The sequence below is a fragment of the Lissotriton vulgaris genome, unplaced genomic scaffold (assembly GCF_964263255.1).
Source record: "Lissotriton vulgaris unplaced genomic scaffold, aLisVul1.2 SCAFFOLD_2047, whole genome shotgun sequence".
NCBI lineage: Eukaryota > Metazoa > Chordata > Amphibia > Caudata > Salamandridae > Lissotriton > Lissotriton vulgaris.
In genome coordinates, this window is record NW_028247943.1 from 15,362 (window position 1) to 35,494 (window position 20,133).

General features: G+C 42.3%; 1 protein-coding gene across 1 annotated transcript in view; it reads right to left on the reverse strand.

Annotated features, from left to right (window-relative positions):
* CACNA2D2 (calcium voltage-gated channel auxiliary subunit alpha2delta 2) overlaps positions 1-20,133 on the reverse strand; it is a gene marked incomplete at its 5' end in the record, with an annotated part of 448,456 nt that overhangs the window by 5,965 nt on the left and 422,358 nt on the right. The window contains one exon of the mRNA XM_086949852.1: positions 11,815-11,924. Within this exon, the coding sequence (XP_086805978.1) occupies positions 11,815-11,924 (110 nt within the window). The remainder of the gene's footprint in view (positions 1-11,814; positions 11,925-20,133) is intronic.

The following is a 20,133-nucleotide window of genomic DNA, read 5'->3' on the forward strand; positions in this document are numbered from 1 at the left end:
CGAAGCTACGCGAAATGCACTTCGCACTACCCGAGCTACGTGTAGCACTACGCGAACTGCGTAGTAGCATGTTCGCACTGTGCAAGATGCCATTTTCAATGATTGCACAGTGCGGACAAGCATCCGGCACTGTGCAATCATTGAAAACGGCATCTTGCACAGTGCGAGCTGTAGTTTTCTGCCGCTCGAGGAGATTTTTCCTCGAGCGGCAGTTTTCTCTAAGCGGACTGGTAGTTTCTCATCGCGAGCGGTCGCGAGCATACGCGACCACTCGCAATGAGAAAACAGACCTAGCCACGTTGAGAATCTAGCAGGGAGGTTTATTTTTCACGCTCGCGATCGTCAACTTGATGTTGCTGATCGCTAACAAGGAAAAAGTCTCGCCAGGATTTCATTTTGCTTGCTCGCGATCGCCAACTTGACGTTGAGGACCGCGAGCAAGAATAAAATAACCACTGTACTAGGCTATGCTACGCGTGTTCGCCCTGTGCTACGTGCAGCTCGCATAGTGCGAAGTTGTGCAAACTTCACAAACTATGCGAGCGTAGCGTAGTGCTTCGCCCAGGCCTACTCAATATTGTGCATTTTGCTGAATTTCACTAAAACACTGCTGACAAAGAAGCAGTTTGAGCGTTGGAAGAAAAGCTCACAGCAAATGCAGAAGCAAGATCCTTTTCTGAAAGAGCAAGGCACAGAAGAAATATCTTGCACGCATTATTGGACTGACCAAAGTCACAGCACAATCAGGAGGTTCCAGAAGGGCTGGTATAACAGGTCAGTAAGTGGTATGGTTTTGTGAGTGGTTGTGGGCTTGTTATATGGTCTGCTGGTCCGGATGTTTTAATTTTGAATTTTCCAATATTAAAACAAACATGGTTGGAGTGAAAGCAACGTGGGGTTAGACGAATCAACATAGAGGCTGTGAGTTGGAGGAAACAATAGGATAAAGCACTCATGTGAGACAAGAGGGAGGAGGGTGGAGAGAAGCAGTCAGCAACAGAGAGCAACAAGGAGTATAGGGAACGACAAATGCACAAGAGAGAAAGCTCGAAAACACATGGACTGTAATGGTGTGCTTCAATCTAAACAAAAAGTAGTCCTTGAAAAGCAAGGAGTAAAGCCAGTGAAAGAGCTTGAAAAGAGGCAATGCTCCATGGGCGGGACAAACACAAGATTGAACAAGCCGGGCTATGAATAAGTAGCAGGCAAAGAAGAATGACAAGGAAAGCCATACAATGTTAGCAATGGGCAGGTTTCAAGCCCTTCAATGGTCTTGGCAAGCTACAATATACCTCACAACAGACAGCATGTGCTCTGCCTGATAGGCTAGACCTAAAAATCATGAAGAAATGTTAAAACATCAGGGTCGAGGTGCATGATAAGGAATCATTGGGTACAAGGAAGTGGACCCAGTCCCCCTGAATGGGCAGGGCTTGTAAGCATTCATAAAACAAGAGTTGCAGAACTTTGGTTGAACATCTACGGCAAAAATATTCCAGTCCAGGCGAGAGATCATGTGGTAGCCACGCAATGAGAATGGTATGGGACAAAGACATGACGGTACATTTTGTAAATGCAGTTTACATTTATCTATATTAGTAATTGGTCTTGGGTATTTGTATACCTTCCCACACTATGCATGAATGCGTTACACATGGTGAAATGTATATATGAATATCTATAGTCTCCACATCTAGTTACATTTTTTTCTTTCACTATAGAGGGCCTCAATCGAGATGGAAAAGGACCAGTGATTAGAAGTCATCAAAATCAGCTTCTGGTAAAATGTTTGCACCTACTGTAACATTCAGCTGTGCCAGGTAGTTGTTTTTGGTCTGCAACGTGTGTTTTGAAGACAAGATTGGAGTCATTGTTGAATCCAATAGTTTTTTTATGTTGGCATGTTCTGAACCTTGGTAAGTCATTCATTTATTTCTAGTGTTTTTAAAGTCATTGGATGCTAGTAGACATACCTTCTTACTAGGGTTTGGATTAAAGAAAGATCATCCATAGCTGAGTGGAGGCAAGGTGGCTATTTAAGTGATCAATGTCATGCCTGATCTTATTTTCAAATGAAGTTGGGTGTCTGAGTAGCAATGAGTTAGGCAGTCAATTCAGTGGCCAAGTTATATTTTCAAGTTCAACTATTTATACCTAATGGTAACTGCTGATGTCCTTACTGGTAACAATGGCTCCCAGTAGTGCCTATTTACGTTGAAAATCACGGGTTAGAGTATGACGCGTTAGAGGGCAACATAGGTGAAAGTAATGGCTCCAGGACTGGAATAGCTGGTCTCAGTTCTTTACATGAAATTTCTCACCTGTTTAAATTCATTTGGCCTTCAGAGGTGTCAAAAAAGACTTTGGCATTATTAAATGTTACAATCACAGAAAGGGTAAGCAGAGCAAGAAGACAGGCTGCCATAGTGGGAGATTAGAAGAAAGTTGTCTACCAATTGGAAGACAGCCAGCTGCAAGGCGCTATGCCTGAGACTAGACTGATAGTCTTGCAGGAAAACATTGTGTTAATCTTCATTTTGAAAGCTAGTCCCAACTAAGTTCACAGGATCTTACTCAAAAATGGCAGTTGAGTGACTGGATGATGGTTAGCAATGTCATTTGAATTGATGATGGAATTTTTCCGGAAAGGCAGGGTCTAAGGTGACTTGGTTTTCCAGGAAGATGGCCTGGACTAGGGACGCATTAACATTATTCAGTAGAGTTTCCCTGTGTTTACCAGTGATTCCTTTCCTAAGGGATGATGTGATAAGATTCAGCTGTATTATTTCAATGCCTGTAAGCCATATCATATCCTGAAACTCATCAGAGAGGAAGGTACTGAAGGTGGTCTCCTTGGGTGTTAAACAGCTTGAGATTGTCATGAGGATGTTTTAAGTGGTTGCATTTCGATGTCTTTTTAGCATTCTGTTATCTTTTTCTTAAAGTATTGATTCATTGCGGTACATGCACTCTTTGACTGAATGAGTGGAAGAACAGGCATACGGTGTAATTAAATCCTGGCATCCTTGAAGAGCTCCTTACTTCTGTTGTAGGCTTAGCTGATGGTTGATTTTAAGTAGGTGCCTTTGAATTGTATGATGACCCGTCTGTGTGTGTCTCAAAGATGTTTCAGTGTCACCAAGTCTTCCTGCATTGCTTTTCCCCTCCAATTGCTTGCCTTAAGTGTGCTGTTCAGTGTATAATGAAGAGGACAGTTTGGCCTTGATGAAGTGTAACTTGATTGGTGCTGGAGTATATACCAGCGTCTTTCAATTAGGGGTGGGTGATAAATTCTGCTCCGCCAGCAGAGTTTGTGAAATTATACCCACATCTGCATTACGCTTGTAATGCTGTATTCCGACAAAGCTCTGCCAACCGCCATGTGGTGGAGTTTTTTCTCATGCACGGCTCACCAATGGTTAGTTGGCGAGCAGGAATTGGTGTCCCCTAGCCCAATTTACGGGTGCTAAGATGGAACACAGCTAGATTTTCTCAATGCTGGTGATAGCAGGAAGTCGCAACTGTTCTCAGTGCGAAAGCTGCTGCTCGAGTAGAAAATCGACTTGCGCGGCAATAAACAAGCATCGCCCTCTGGCACATCGTGTAGTGTCAATTTGCACTTATTTTGCAGCACGAAACAGGCTCCGGACAGTAAAGTTCAGCCCAAGCAGCCTGACGGGCTGATTCGGCCTGCTCGCAGAACTAGGTGGAATCTCACAGAGTTTTCAAGTTGCTCCGCAAAATTTTGTTGCATGTGACTCTGCAGGTTCCACCCATCCCAACTTTCAATGTGATCTCAACATCTGTGTGGAGATTTGAAGTGGGGGTCTTGGAGGCCAGGTTTAAGTGAAGTGCATCTGTTGAAAATTAGGTTCTTCACAATATTTTCATGGATTTCAGTCCATTCTTTTAGCTGAATGCTTACAACTGTTGTACAAATGGTTCTTATTTACTCACTCAGTAGAACCCCATGTGCTTAAAACATACCTATTTAAAGATCGGATCTCTCTGTACGCAGTTTCAAAGCGCCTGCTGCCTAACCTTTTTAGTAAAGTGTTTCAGTGGTTAAAAGGTAATTGCAACTCAGGAAAGCAGAGTAGATACGAATGCCCAATGTAATGATCTCTCCCAGCCATCCTCTAGCTACACTGCTCACAAGAATGGCCATGGGGCTTCTGCAAGACCAAGAAGTGGAATGGGTGCAGGTCCACAGTTCCAATAAGCCATCCGAAGTCAGTGGTCCTCTGAATGCAGAGTTGACTTACCAAGCAAGCAAAAGGAACTGGGCATTTAGAAACTGACTATGGATTGACGACACCAATTATCATTTCCTAAGCATTTTCCCTGCATCCTTCTCCTGAAGAACCCTTAGTGTCTGCCAGAGAATGATTGAAGCTCATTTATTGAAATGACAATAGAATTTAGGTTTCTTGTGACAGTGCCCATCTTGAGCTACGCAGAGAATTATTCAAACAGCTGCATTTGAAAGAAAGCCTGATAATGCCTCTTTTTAAATATTTAATGTATGTAAGTACAGCTATTAACATACAACTCTAGCTGATAAAACATTCCTAAGCAATTTATCTTCACGCCTACTCCTTACCTTTCCAGCAGCTCTTTTGAAATTACTTAGGGGTTGCACTAATCATAATTCAAGCATCAACAAGACAAACAATTTATTTTTCCAGCTTTCCTCCTACCTAACGAGTACCCTGTTAGCTCTTCTGTTTCCTACAACTTTTGGAGGAGCTCTTGGTGGCTTCACAATAACCGACATAACCTAATAAATCAATTCAATTCAGTATTACCAATACTGATAAAAATCTGTAGCGCAGAACATTTGAAGGTAACAATCATTTATTGTGTCACAAATACTGACTGACATTAAGATCTTAGTCAGTCTTCTTTTCTATATGACTTTATAGGTCAGGCACAAAATTAAACAATTCCTTAGGATGTTCAGGGTCACCGCCACAGCTTGAGAGCAGTTTTGTTGTGCTGGTTTCTGTTTGACCAGTTTGAATTGGTGAGGTCTGACAGTATCCAACCTGATGCCAATCATTCTTATTTCATGTGGCTCTGAGCAGGGGCGGCTCTAGGCTCATGTCGGCCCTGGGCAGGGAGCGTAGGTAGGGGGCCCCGGAAGAGGGGGTCCTGGCGGGGCAGAGCGGGAGGCCAGTTAAGAGGGGGGGAGGTCAGGGTGTTTGGAAGTGGAACAGAGCCGGAGGCCGCCATATCCCTGCCAGTGGCCACTACGCAAATGTGTATCCATCCTCAGAGGATTAATATATGAAGGATATATATTGGCGTGGTGGCCCCTGGGGTTTGGTGGCCCTGTGCAGGTGCACAGCTTGCACATGCATAAGGCCGCCCCTGCTCTGAGAGTCTATTTAGGTATGGCTGTGACTGAGATCTGTGCAATAAGTGCCTCTCCATACAATGTTACCCATTTCATTATATTTCCCAGCTCCTCACCTATCTCTAGCACATCTATTCTTAAAATCTTTTCGTTTAGGACGGGCATGTTCTGTGAAAGTGGAAAATAATTATTAACCATCTCTTTGGAACCCCAAAGAATCAACATATTCCATGCATTCCATAGTATGTTTATTTTACAAGACTTCTCCTTATGTTTTTTTAAGAAGAATATTTTTTATTGTTTACATTAATTAAAACCACAACAATACATTTTCTCATAAATTAGTGAACTGTAGTAAGTGAACTGTAGTAAAAATTGTTATTAAATGAATCATAAAACCGACTTAAAAAAACTTGTGTTTAACCGTTATCAGCTCTCGAGTCTGCATAAAATGTCATCAATCAGTTAATCAATCTCTTCATAATATGCTGAGGTTTTCAAATGTTCGTAGTTAACAGGTGATTAGACCAATGCTTAATTAATGCCTAATCAGCTGCACAAGGGGGAATGTTTCTCCAGATGTTCTTGGCCAACTCTTCACTTGTTTAAAAAAAATGCAAGTTCTGGGTCAGGACCAGTCAGTCTTATTTGTTGTTAAGGTACCATGCTCAGTGATTGTCATAGTTTATTTATGTATTATTTATTTATTTTTTAATATGTTCATGTGTGCAGAGAGGAACTTTATTAGTTAACAATTCAGTGGGGTATCTGTTGGGTTCAAGCCCGCTATAGTAGCGGACCTATATGTACTTATGCCTCTGATGTTCATGGCAGTTTTAGAAAGGTGGTTTGTGCTTGTGATAGTTTTGGACAAATGCAGACTAGGTGAATAAAGTCCTCTTTGCTACTCCCGCATAGTCTGCAATCTTTCGGCCCTGTGTATCCCTGTGTTGGCTGATCTGCGATGGACGGCAGTTTGCCTAGGCGCAGGGCCATTAGTTGTAATTTCCGGTGGGCCGAAAATGGGATATTTAAGTGAGGCGCTGGGGTAAGTGTCTTATAATTAGTAATTACCATCCAGGCGTGTTTTCTCTTACGGAAGATGTTTTTGTCAATTAGCAATGAGTGGAATTTTGCTGGCTTGTTTATAGCTTGCTTGAAGGCTCAATAGGACAACTTGGTTTCCCAGAGCTCGCATGTACTGGTTTCTGATACGGTTTTTTAGGTAACAGTTGTATGGGAACTTTTTATCGTTCTATAACTCCTCCCAAAACACCTTGTTTAATTCCCAATCTGCTGCATTTTGCAACAGGATATACCATTGTTTAATGGTTGCATACATTCTACCCAGTGTTTCATTAGTTACTCCAAATTCTAGCCTTACTTGCACTGGGGATGCGGTCTGATGGATTTGAAAGACTCTTATAAATTAAAACTTGAGATTTGTTTAGCAGATCGGCGTCTTTCCCGTGTAGTGCAAGGCTGCCATATGATAGTGTTGGTCGCATTTTGGCTTTTATTACTGCTAGTAGGGGTTTAAACGATGCCCCCTTCAGTTTTTTTGCTAGTGACCTGAAAGCGAACTACAGGGCGTTTGTCCTCTGGGTCACGTATGCTTTTTAATCCCAGTGATCATTCCTGTTGTCAATGTAAAAACCCAGGTACTTGTAATTAGATATGGCTTCTAGTTTTTTGCCCCCTAGTTGGAGTTGCTGATTGGCCGTCCGATGTCTACTGATCAACAGTGTTTTGCTTTTTGAGGTGTTTATCTCTAGCTTGTTATCGGCTATGTATTCCAGCATTCCTACTAGTGATCTTTGTAGATCAATCTTAGTTAGGCTCATCAGAACAAAGTTGTCCGCATATGATAAGTGTGATAACGATAAGGAGCCTAATTTGGGTGGATGAGATATAATCATGTTAAGCTTTGGTGCCAGGTCTGCCATGAGAATTTTAAAAAGATGCAGGCCAGAAAACATCCTTGTTTCAGCCCTTTGGTGGTTGTAACCTTTCTTGATAGCCTTGAGCCGTCTCCTAGCTTTACTCTCATCCATGTGTTAGAGTATAGAAGCAGTATTCCTCTGAGCATTTTTTCCAGGATGTACCACGTGCTCAGTTTTCTCCATAAAATGTGACGGTCCACACTGTCAAATGCTGCCTTTAAGTTGACAAAACAGAGGTGAAGCTGTTGTTTCCTCCGAATATATTTGTCCACGATCAGCAAAAGCGACAGGATATTTGTGATTGTCCCACACCCTTTTCTGAACCCTGTTTGTTTGAGTGGTATCAGTTTTAAAGTCTCAGACCAGATAGTCAGTTCTTCCAGTAGTAGTGAGGAGTAATACTTTGTGTCCACGTCCAGAAGTGCTATTAACCTATAGTTGGACGTGGATGTTTTGTTGCCTCCTTTGAAGATTGGTGTAATTACTGAGCCTTTCCAGCTTAAGGGGATTTGTTTTTCTTTCTCCACCTCCTCAAATAGGTTTTTTACTCTACCGCTCCAGAAGTCGGGGGCTGATTTGAAGATTATTGGAGGATGCCATTCGGACCTGGTGCCCCATTTCCATGGCCCTTCAAGATTACTTTTTTAACATCTTCAACGCTAAAGCCTTGGTTTGCAAGTGTGGACCAAGAACCACAAGCTTCTTTCCATTGGGCGGCATCTATGTTTTGCAATTCTGGTAGAAAGCAAGTTGGTCTGGTATTTATGTTTCGTGGGATAATCCTAGCGTAGTCCGTTTGTTCCTCTTGTTCCTTGGTAATTACTTGCCCCTTGTCTCTCTGTGTTTGGCGGTTCGGCGAATCAATGTCTGTGAATCTCTTTACCAATAATGAGACCCAATCTTTTTCTTGTTCACTTGAGACAATTGGATTCTCGGGCCGCCTTAGACCATTTATTATTCCCCAGAATGCGCTTGAGTTGATGTTCTTCCCGGTGTATAGTAATTTAGCCCAGAAGTTGTCCTCCTTTCGTCTTTTATGTTCCCACGCCTTCTTTTTATATTCTTTCTACAGCTTTCATATTAGTTCCCAGTCCTGCCGGGACATCTCAGTTCTTTTTTTGGCTCCTTACGTTTTTCCTTATTTCTCGCTTAAGTTCAACAAGCTCAGTTGATGTTAAAACAGTATTTTTCTGCTCTGAGGCTTGTTTAGCTTTAATAGCCACAATTGTTGCCAGTTTGTCGGTAAAACGTATCCACTCTTGTATTTCACTGCTGTCGCTAGTTTCACTTTCTGTTCTAATTCTCTGGACCTTTACCTGTAGTTCATCTGAATTCTCTGTTGACCATTCCAGTCATTTCAAGTCGGTTGTGAAAGAGCTTTCTGCAATTATCACACTATTTCGATGCTTTGGGAGCTTTAAGTTAAAGTGAATATGTTGGTATGACTGGTCACTTTTAGTCATGAATTCAATTGAAAACCGGGTGAGAAGGGGCAATAATAGTAGTGAAATTGTTGTGTAGTCAAGCCTTGATTACGATTTACCTCCCCGGTGAGTATATTTTGGGAATAGTCTTCTGATGTTCTACCATTTATTATTCTTAACCCCAGGTATTCCAGAGCTGTCACCAATTGTTGTCCTAATAGGTCAGGCAATCCAACTCGAGCTGGTATTGAGGTTGCACCTCCCAGAACTCACTCAGTCAGTCAGTCAAACCACTCTATTCGATTACTTAAAATCATACAAAGCAAAAACACATACATTTAAAAAAAACACAAAACCACAATTATGTACAAATATTTACATCAGAGAGGCACCATATTTAAAAAAATCAAAAAGAATCATCCACTGTTATAAAATCCACCCAAATCTCAAATAAAATGAACATGGATCACATAATGCTACAACTCAAAAATAATTCATATCATAATAGCACTAGAACTCACTTTCTGCTGCTAGTATTTCGCCCTCTTCTTTCTTTTCAGAAACATGCAGCTTTCCTCCTCACCTCTTTACCATTTCTACTGTTTATTTAGCTCTATATCTTATGTATCTCGCCTCTTTCAATTTAGCACAGTCTAAAAAGAATTGCTTTAAAATTATGCGACAGAACATAGTGACCTTAATATATCTGTTTTCTTTTCAATCTCTATGTGTCCCAGTTTTTACTTATTTATTTTCTTTGACACCAAAGCCCACATCATTATTTCCATTCCGATCCATGATCAGGAACCAAGTTTCCAGGATTAGGTAGTAGGTTTGAGCTGATTGTGGTGTTTTTCACACCAGTTTGTGTATTTTCAAATTTGACTTTTCTTCTCAACTTCTTATTCATCAAGGGGATTTGAATCAACATCTGGAACCAATAAACTCACATCCTCCCAAGTTTGCGAATACTCCTTTAAGATACTTCCAATACACTGATTATACAATTCTAATCAGTGAGATACCCATAGGCTTGCAGCTCCTAATTAATTCTTTCAATGAATACATATAATTTAACTTCCTTGAGCATAATATTAAAAAATTAAAATCATGTCAATCGGTGTATCCACACCAAGAACATGGACTTGGCACTCAAGAGCTAATCCAATTGAGTTGGTTAAGAGCGGCATTACCTTGCCATTTAATTTGATTATAACATCTCATTTAGAAAGCATTTTACTCAATCAAGAGCCTAAACAACTACTTCCATTTTTGCTTTTAAATCGCTTCAAGATAAACTGAAGTGTCCTGCTCATGATCATCTTGTGAAAATTGTACCTGCTAAATTAATTCCAGCTTTAGCATATGGATCAGTTATCTTCCAAGGAAAATATGCCAAGTAAATGGATTTGCTGCAGACCAAGGCTTTTAAATCCGTTTTCAGGATTACGAAGAACATTGGTCAGACTGAAAAACGTTTAAAGCTTGGCCTTCAAAGGTAGCTTATAGTGCGACAGGCTGCATTTTAAAAATGTTTACATTCTCTGTACATATCAGACTCTGGTTCTCTTGCTAATATGTTCTGCCAGGAAAGTAATAACTCTGCTTATACTGGTGTATGGAGGGTTTATTTATCAAAGTCTTTCAAGACTTTTGGTCTTCAGACTTATAAACCACCACAGATGAACGCACTCTGCTTCAAACATCTTTTGAATCGATTAACAAAATAACTGTCATGTAAAGAGGATAAAAATGAACTAACAGCCAAAAAGCATGTCTGGACAGTTATCAGCTCCCATGTGAAATTGGGCATTCAGACTTATTTGACTAAGCACTTTCCTTTATGTATGCAGGTCTCATTTATAAAGTTAAGACTTTGTCTCTACCTAACTAACGACAGGATTTCGAAATGGCTTTATGATTGGCCAACTAGTAGTTGCAGGCTCTGTAGCTATCCCAGGAAACAATGTTACATGCAGTATGTGTCTGCCCAAGCCTTTTATGTGCTTGTCGAATTTTATTAAAACAGTTTTTCTTAAAAGCAGGAGAAAGAACATGCCGAGAAGCAATATGGCAAGTCAATTGAACTTACCTGCCGGTTTGTTAAATTCCTATCTGAGGTGGAGAAAAAATTCTTAAACCATATCCTAATTTGTTTCTTTTATTTTTAAGGTAATCTAATGATTACCTGACTGTATTATGTATAAGAGCAACATGAACATGCATTATAGTGTGTTTGAATATGATCTGTGAATGCTCTGCACATGCCCTATTGGATGGCTGAAACCTGCTAAGCAATACGATCAATGGTAAACACTTTAGAAGTTTCTTTTAGAAGTTAAAAGATGCAGAATTGATTGTAATCACTTTAGCTTGCTTGGTATGCATATGCCCCCTTGGATAGGAGAAAGGTGTTAAGAATTATAATTAGTGGTAAACATGTTAGCGCCTTTTAGAAGTCAAAAGATGCAGAATTACTCTTAAGCTAGTTAGCAAATTTATCAGACGTTTCGCTAATGGTCTGTACATGCTGATTGATAAATAATGGTTGATTAAAAGCTACAGATTGAGATTTAATGGTAAGCACTTTGGCAACTTTTGCACAGGTTTTAGATAATGCAATGAACATGCTTATTGTCAAATAGAGATCGATTTTAATATAAAAGATGGAAAATCAATGTTTAGTAATCCAGAAGTTCAAGAAATTGACTTCTTATTAACTGTATAGGTAAATATTGCATCAGAATCGTACAGTGATGTATGATGTTTTGAAAGATTGTAATGATTTTAATTAGTCTAACAATACATTCTACAACACTATTCATTCATCAAGGTGTTGCTCATTAAGCTTGTTGTTTTTTGTCTGAAACCACAGAGTACAATACAAAACATGTTTTCCAAGTGCAGTATACTCTTTTGTACAATTCTAACATTCAGTTTCACAAATCATCCATAGCTTCCTTTCCCATGTTATGTCCAAGATTTGTACATACTTTCATAATGAACCTGAACTCTAATGTATCCATAAAATTGCATTCTGTAGTGGAGACAAAATATGTTGAGTGTGGTTAGCCACAGTAAAGGATACATCTCGTCTCTTCCTGAGGCAGCTTGGATGATTCACACTGACTGCACATTGACTTCTCCGCAACTACGAAGAGAAGGTTGGTACCAGCGAGCCTTTGAGCATGAAACAGTCTAGAGAGCAGGACGTGTAGACATCACAGAAAGACAAAATTAGATAGTGGATTGGAAATTGTTTTGAATTCTCGATTCTCATCAGAATGTTACACATTGAGTTATTTGCTCATGCCTAGAAGATAAGGATTTTTCTTTTTTTCTGTCCCATTACTAAACTAGTTAACACCATTGTGGAATAACCTCCTAATCCCTTCTGAGCTTAAAAATGTATGGTACCTGAAGAAGGGAATTCAGAATATTACGTAAACATGGGTCATGGTACACAATGATGATAATACACAACTCTACTTGAATGTCTCCTCTGATTCAGACATTCAACAACTCAACCACTGCTTGAACATCATCCAAACCTTGATGTCTAGCACCTACCTGAAGCTCATCCAAACCAAAAGAGAATTCATATTATGTGTCAAGAACAGCGAACAATATATATACAATACATCCTATCTAAATCACATAAATCTTGACATCTTCAAACACCAACTTTCACCAAATGCCAAGTAACTTGGATTCCCCATGGACACTAACCTTACTCAAGCAACACACTAGGGGGTGGGGCACAAAGACAGACTGGTATTACCTCTCTCTTCTAAAAAGAGCCTGGCAGACCAAACCATAGCCCTATTATTTTCTGCCAATAATACACATAAAGAGAAGCTCAAGCTGCTGCTTTTCATATTTGCAGAGGAAAGGACATGTACAGTGAGAACTTTAGCTATATTAAAGTAAATAGTAAATCCTTCTAATGAAATTATATTGACTATAAATATTTATGGAGATTTGTAACGGCTCCCTCCCAACAGTTTCTTCCAAGAAGATAAACCGAAATCTATTAGGAAATCTTCTTTTGCAAAAATTGGTGTTTGTACACAAAATCCCCCTGACTCGTGTGGTCTAGACAACAGAACTAAAATAGATGTGAATGCAATGGGCTCCACATTCAAAGGAGGACATGGGGTCTGTTTTCTTATCATCACAATGGAGCGGCAGCACATAGCTGGTTTCTGATCTTTCCAGCCTGCTTCTCAGACCTCAACACTTCTTAGATACACTTCACATCAAAATAATCTTGAAGAAACCTGCTGCAGAGTAGGCCAAATATTAAGAAAAAGGATACTGAGATATAACAAAGGCATGTAAAGGAGATATTAGAGACCTTCTTTAGCATTTAAGGGTATCAATAACTTTCGTTACACTAAAAATGACACCCCTCCCATTTACCATTAAAAGATGTCTTGGTGGAAGGCCTTCCAGCTTTGCACATTGAAAATACTGTTAGACACATTCTATTAGGGACTTTTAATATAGCCAATGAGGAATGTGGTGTAGTTCAGAACCTAGATCATAGGTCATGCTTAACTGAAAACATAAGCATCTAAATGGTAGGGGATTGTGGGTTGGTGAAATGGGCTGACTTGTAAGTGAAACAAAAGGCAAATCTGGCCACACATTCTGCAGAATCCCAACACAAAATGGCTTTTGGAATTGGCCTGCTAGAATTGGTAAAAATGTAAACAGTGTTTCCTGCAGTTTGCATACTCGTGTTTTGGTTACTGTTAGGCAGTCGGTAAATATTTATGTTTGAAATTATTCAATCAGAGTTACTGAAAAGATTTGGGAAGACAAAAAAATTGCCATAATATTGTTTACAAATAGGTTGCTTGATCATGTCACCAGGTATTGGCTTGTCAATGGATGGGACAGATAATCCAGACAGAGAAAACATTCTGTCTCGATATTTTGCTCTTTTTTCTTGTATACTGTTGACATTATAAGCTACATTTAACTGCCTTGCTCATTCCCTCTTTTTCTTTTCTCCTTATTAGAAATCTGATTTTTTACATTCTTCACGTTCATCTTTTCAGTCAGTATCACTATTTATTTTTCACTAATTGTTTTGCATCCTTCACTTACATCCAGTTCCTGAAGTTATCATTCACACAGTCGTCTCTTACTTTTAATTTGTATTTACTTTTTTTTTCATTCTTTTTATTAAAGTCAGGGCATAGTAAAGTTATACAAATTAAACACGTATTGTTGTTGGCTGATACAAATTCTTTTGGCATTTTGCACGTCAATATTACATATAGTACATGATGGATCTCATCTGTTAACCCACACATTCCGTTTTATCCCATCCCCTCCTCAATCCGAAATCTCTTCATTCAGCAACCCAGGTGGATCACAGATATAGCCCCTGTATTTGTTCCATGCTCCCCACACTTTACGCCATTTCTGGGGACAGCCGTGGTTGATATATGAAGCTTTTTCTGCAATCATGGCTCCGTCCATGTCTTTGCACCATTCATTGAGCGATGGTGAGTATCCGGAGCCCCACAATCTAGCTATATTACGCTTAGCGAACATCATCCCCAGAGTTGTCCAGACCTGTGCCTGATCATTTAAATCAGTGGGTTCCCATATATTTAACAAGCATGTGTTAGGCTCCGGTACCACCGACACTTCCTCTGCCTGTGACATAGTTCTCATCACTGTTCCCCAATATGGTATGATCTTCGTACCTTGCCATATAGTGTGACATTATAAGCTACATTTAACTGCCTTGCTCATTCCCTCTTTTTCTTTTCTCCTTATTAGAAATCAGATTTTTTACATTCTTCACGTTCATCTTTTCAGTCAGTATCACTATTTATTTTTCACTAATTGTTTTGCATCCTTCACTTACATCCAGTTCCTGAAGTTATCATTCACACAGTCGTCTCTTACTTTTCATTTTTATTTACTTTTTTTAAAATTCTTTTTATTAAAGTCAGGGCATAGTAAAGTTATACAAATTAAACACATATTGTTTTTGGCTGATACAAATTCTTTTGACATTTTGCACGTCAATATTACATATAGTACATGATGGATCTCATCTGTTAACCCACACATTTCGTTTTATCCCATCCCCTCCTCAATCCGAAATCTCTTCATTCGGCAACCCAGGTGGATCACAGATATAGCCCCTGTATTTGTTCCATGCTTCCCACACTTTACCCCATTTCTGGGGACAGCTGTGGTTGATATATGCAGCTTTTTCTGCAATCATGGCTCCGTCCATGTCTTTGCACCATTCATTGAGCGATGGGGAGTATCCAGAGCCCAACAATCTAGCTATATTACGCTTAGCGAACATCATCCCCAGAGTTGTCCAGACCTGTGCCTGATCATTTAAATCAGTGGGTTCCCATATATTTAACAAGCATGTTTTCGGCTCCGGTACCACCGACACTTCCTCTGCCTGTGACATAGTTCTCATCACTGCTACCCAATATGGTATGATCTTCGTACATTGCCATATAGTGTGATAAAATGTACCCTCCTCCCCACACTCTCACAGGCAGAACGGATGTTAGGCATTCCCTATTTTGTGTAAGGTTAACCTAGTGTAATACATGCGGTGCAGTATCTTTAGTTGCACTAATTTTAATCTTGAGGGTATTGCAACTTCTCGTGGTGATGAAAGTGCCATCTGCCAATCTGTCTCGTTGAGATCCCCCAGATCCGAGGACCATTTATCCCTTAGTGCCTGCATTGGGTCAGGCAAGTTATTAACTAATTTACGGTAAGTAAAAGAGGTGGCCTTTTTCTGCATATAATCAGTCAGTAGCCTATCCTCTAGGGGAGAGGCCTCTGGCAATGTGGTGTCTGGTGGGATAGCTGCCTGTTGTGCATGCCTGATCTGCATGTATCTGAATAGTTCAGAGGCTGCAAGTTCGTATTTTTCCTGTAGGCGCTCGAATGTAATTCTCTTGCCCTTAATCCGTAGATCGCCCCCCGTGGAGATGCCAATTGCGTCACAACTATTGAATCTCTTACTGTTTCTAAGTTGTTCCAGCCGTCGTGTGTCCCAGAGTGGAGTGAGTTCTGTAATATCCCCTGCCATCCCAGTTTTTTTATGTGCCAAGTACCATATGCTAACTGTATGTGCCGTTGGCCCAATTAGTGGGGAAGACCGTTTTTTTGTTATATAGTGCCTCCATAACGCCTCCGACTCCCAACCCATATCTGTCCGCTTGGAAAGCAGGGTCTGTTTGTGGGGAGTGTTTTATTTACTGTTGTTTTTGTATCACATTTGCTGTTTTAATAATGGAGACTATTCTATAATTTTCGTTTTAAATCAAAACCTTCGTTTTTACTCTTCTATGTGCTATTTCAATATTTGAACAAATTCATTGATTTCGTTTTTTCATGTTTTTCTTTGTTAACTACATGTAACGACTTTTTAAATGTATTTTGCATTGCCTTGCCTCTATTGTCAGAAGAGTCACTATTCACCATCAGTAGAAACTGCAGTACTGAAAGCACTGCTACTTACCCCACAACCTCAAGTGACAGAATAAATCTGGGTTTACAGAAAGCGTACTGCACAGATAGACAGATATGGGGCAATTTTTTGTGCCTATGCTTGCCCTTCGTCCTTTAAAAAAAAACCTTCATGTCCCGTCCACGACTTAGCTATGAACCTTGATAAACTCAATCAGACAGGGTGTTGGAACACTGACAAGAGCTCCCTCATCTCCTGCTAGACTGGGGCAGATTGGCTCTGCACTGGGGCAACCTGGCTCTGCATTGGGGCAACTTAGCTCTGCTCTGGGGCAACTTGACTCTGCACCGCGAGACAGGTTGATTCTGGAGTAAATTCATACCGATGGCAGCACAAAGAAAACAGCTGTGCAGTGGATGACTGTTGCCCAAGTAAGAGAACCAAGTTGGAGAAAATGCTACAAACAGCCACTGCCACATGACGGTACAGGATAAGATAACCACGCTCAACGATAGAAGAGAAAACAGCACACAAAAAAAGATGCAACAATATCAAGTAGTAATGGAGCATGGTCCTGTGGTATAATTTGAGCATGACGGAAAGAGGTTAAAAAAAAGTAAACAACGTTAAACAGTCCTGCTTTCCCAATCTTATAAAACAAGCGTCATACGTTCATATAATGATGTGAAACATAGGGCAACTAAGTTGCGTTAAAGTAATAATTCCCAAAAGGAGACTTCACGAGCACCAACTTTCCTCTGTGTAAGTGGTAACTGTGAAACGCGAGTTCCTTGTAAGATAAAAGAAGCTTGTGTGAGTGCTTACACAATTTCCCCATGACAAGCGTCAAAATGTCAACTGTCTGAGTTAGGAAGCTCGGATCATTTAAGGGCGCTTTCTATGAATAAAATTCGATCTTCAGACACACCACGCCCCAGTCTAAAGCTTTTTTTTTTTTTTTTTTACATCATTTTTATTGCATCACCAATATAATTGTACAGACAGAACAATCAGCAATGTAAATACACCATGTACCAGATTATTATGATCTAGTTCGTTCTTCTCTGGGAGGTCCACCCTCCTTCTGGTGTGGGCGGCCGTATCCATGAATGCTCCCCGTATCATCTTACAGTGTCTGACCGTATCAGTCGGCAAATAATGCTGGGTTGCTTTTGTGGTTTTCACCCCTCCCCCTCCCCCAATTTTGGTTCCCCAACAGCCCGCCAATTCCAGCTTCCTACCCACCCTCCCCCGTGGTCGCTCTGCGTCGAACATCAGTGTAAAAGTGTCTGGTGTCTGTTGTAGGAGGAATCGACTTTCGCTAAGGTGTGCTCTCCTGCATAGTGACAGGGCCTGCCCCATCCAGCTCACTCCCTCCCTCCAGCTCCTCAGCGTCCATATCCCGGAGCGCCTGCACCATCACTTCCCATGCAGTAGCCCTCTCCAGAGCCTTCTCATCGTTCATCCTCCAGGCCATCTGGTACCTCAGGGTACTTTCACACGCAGCCCACCTCAGGCATTCCCCATACCATCTTTTATATGTGGGCCCCACTCTCGACTTCCAGTTCCTCGTAATCTCTCGCTTGGCCAGAATAAGTCCCAAGTCTATAAACTTGCTAGTGTTCTTATTCCTAGGCGTGTGTGGGAACCAATGGAGGATACTAACCGCCTTAGTGTACTGGACATCCCTGTCTGTCGCGCTGTTAAGGGCCCACCCAACTTCCTGCCAGTATTCTCCTAGAGAAGGACAGTCCCACAGCATGTGACCCAGGTCCGCCCCTACAGTATTACATCTGGGGCAAGCAGCGTTGTCTACCCCAAAATACTGTTGTATCTTCCCAGGTGTAAGGTATGCCCTGTGAATCACATAAAAGTGGATTAATTGAAACCTGGCGTTTCTCGAGCTCTTCCGTGCTCGCCTTAGCAACTGGCCCCAGGTCGTGTCAGGTATCTCCACTTGAAGGTCCAGCTCCCACTTGGTCTTCAGGGCCGTCAATGGCTGCAAGGCCTCCCGCTGCATTCTAGAGTACAAGCAAGTGACCGCCTTAAAGGTCCCCGCTGCCATCATCGCGTATTGACAGGCCATAGAGGTGCCCGGCTCCTGCAACCCTTCCCCCCAGTGGGCCTGCATAGCGCCTGTGACCGCTGCATGTAACAAATAGTCGCCCCTCGGCAAGTCAAAACGCTCCTGCAAATCTTGGAACGGCAGCAACACCCCATCCTCATAAAGATCACCCAACATTTGTATCCCCGCCTCCTCCCAACCTAGCAAGCGAGACCAGTCCCCTCCATGGGGGAGGGCCGTGACCATCCCTAACGGGATTTCAGGGGCATACATAAGGCGGACTCCCGCCCGTTTACGGGCCCGGTCCCAGCAAAGCCGGAACGTCTGCTCCTCGACCGTCAGGTCTCCTGCCCGGAGCTTCTGGTGTAGCGCGATGTATGCCAAAACATGCCGCGGGTTGCCTTCTCCTCTGGCGTCCTCAGGGCCTCTATACACTCTCGCCACCACCTGGGTAAAAATCTGCAACTGCGCAGCCAGGTAGTACCCTTCAAAATCCGGCACCGCGATTCCTCCCTCGTCCTTGGGGCGCAGCAGGGTGTCGAGCGCTATGCGCCTCCTTCCCGTGCCCCATAAGAACGCTATGACCAAGGACCTCAGGCGCTTAAAGATAGAGCTCGGGATCCACACCGGGAGTGTCCTAAAATAATACAAAAGCCTGGGTAGGGCCACCATTTTGAGCAGGGAAATCCTACCAGCCAGGGATAACGGCAGAGTCGACCAAAAATCCATGGACCCCCGCAGGGCGTTAATACAACGGGTGATGTTACCTTCCAACAAATCAGCTGGGGTATGATAAACATAGACCCCCAGATAATGCAGACATCGCGGCTCCCATCTAAGTTCTTGCGCGGTGAGTGGGCACGGTTCTCCTGATCTCAGGGGGAACAGGCAGGATTTTGGCCAGTTAACCCTCAGGCCCGACAACCGGCCGAACCGCCCTAGTAGCCGCCGCGCTCCTTCGAGCTCAGGGCCCGCATTGGCCAGAAACATCAGCAGGTCATCTGCGTACAAAGAAATGAAATGCGGCCTGCCCCTAAATGATAATCCAGCATAGTGGCGGCCTAGCCTGGCCTCCGCAGCGAAGGGTTCCATCGCCAAGGCGAACAAGAGTGGAGATAGGGAACATCCCTGCCTGGTGCCACGCCTGACCGGGTATTGCTGCGAGATCAGAGTACCCACTCGAACTCTTGCTACCGCGTCAGCGTACAGGACCTTGGTCCAGTTTATGTATCCGTCCCCCAGTTCGAAGCGTTGCATCACCTCATACAGGTATCCCCACTCGAGGCTGTCAAAGGCCTTCTCGATGTCTATGGAAAGGACAAATGGGGAATCGGCAATCGGCCAGTCCGCCCCCATCAGTCTCGTCAGTCTACGAATATTATGGGTAGTGTTGCGTGTCGGAATAAAACCACACTGGTCCTTATGAACAAGGCTCGTCATATGCACCAGCAGTCTGTTAGCAAGGATTTTACTAAGGATCTTGTAGTCCGTCGTCAACATGGACAACGGACGGTACGAGGACAAAGCCGCACCCTCTCTGCCCGGTTTTAAAAACGGGATCATGAGGGCCTCACTCATAGAGCTCGGGAGCCGGCCCTTCGTTTGTGCTTCATTGCGTACCTCGCGCAGCCGAGGGGCAAGGCGCTCTATATATTTGCTGTAGAATTCGATCGGGAGCCCGTCAAGTCCCGGGGTCTTGTTTCTGGCCATTTGCTTTACTGCACACCCTATCTCTCCGAGTGTGATGGGCCGACCCAACTCTTCTGCCTCTGAGTCCTCCACCTTTGGCAGTTGCAAGCCGTCTAAGAACTCTCCCAGCTCATCTGCCCCTCCTGTTTCACCACTCTCATAGACCCCTCGTAATAAGTACG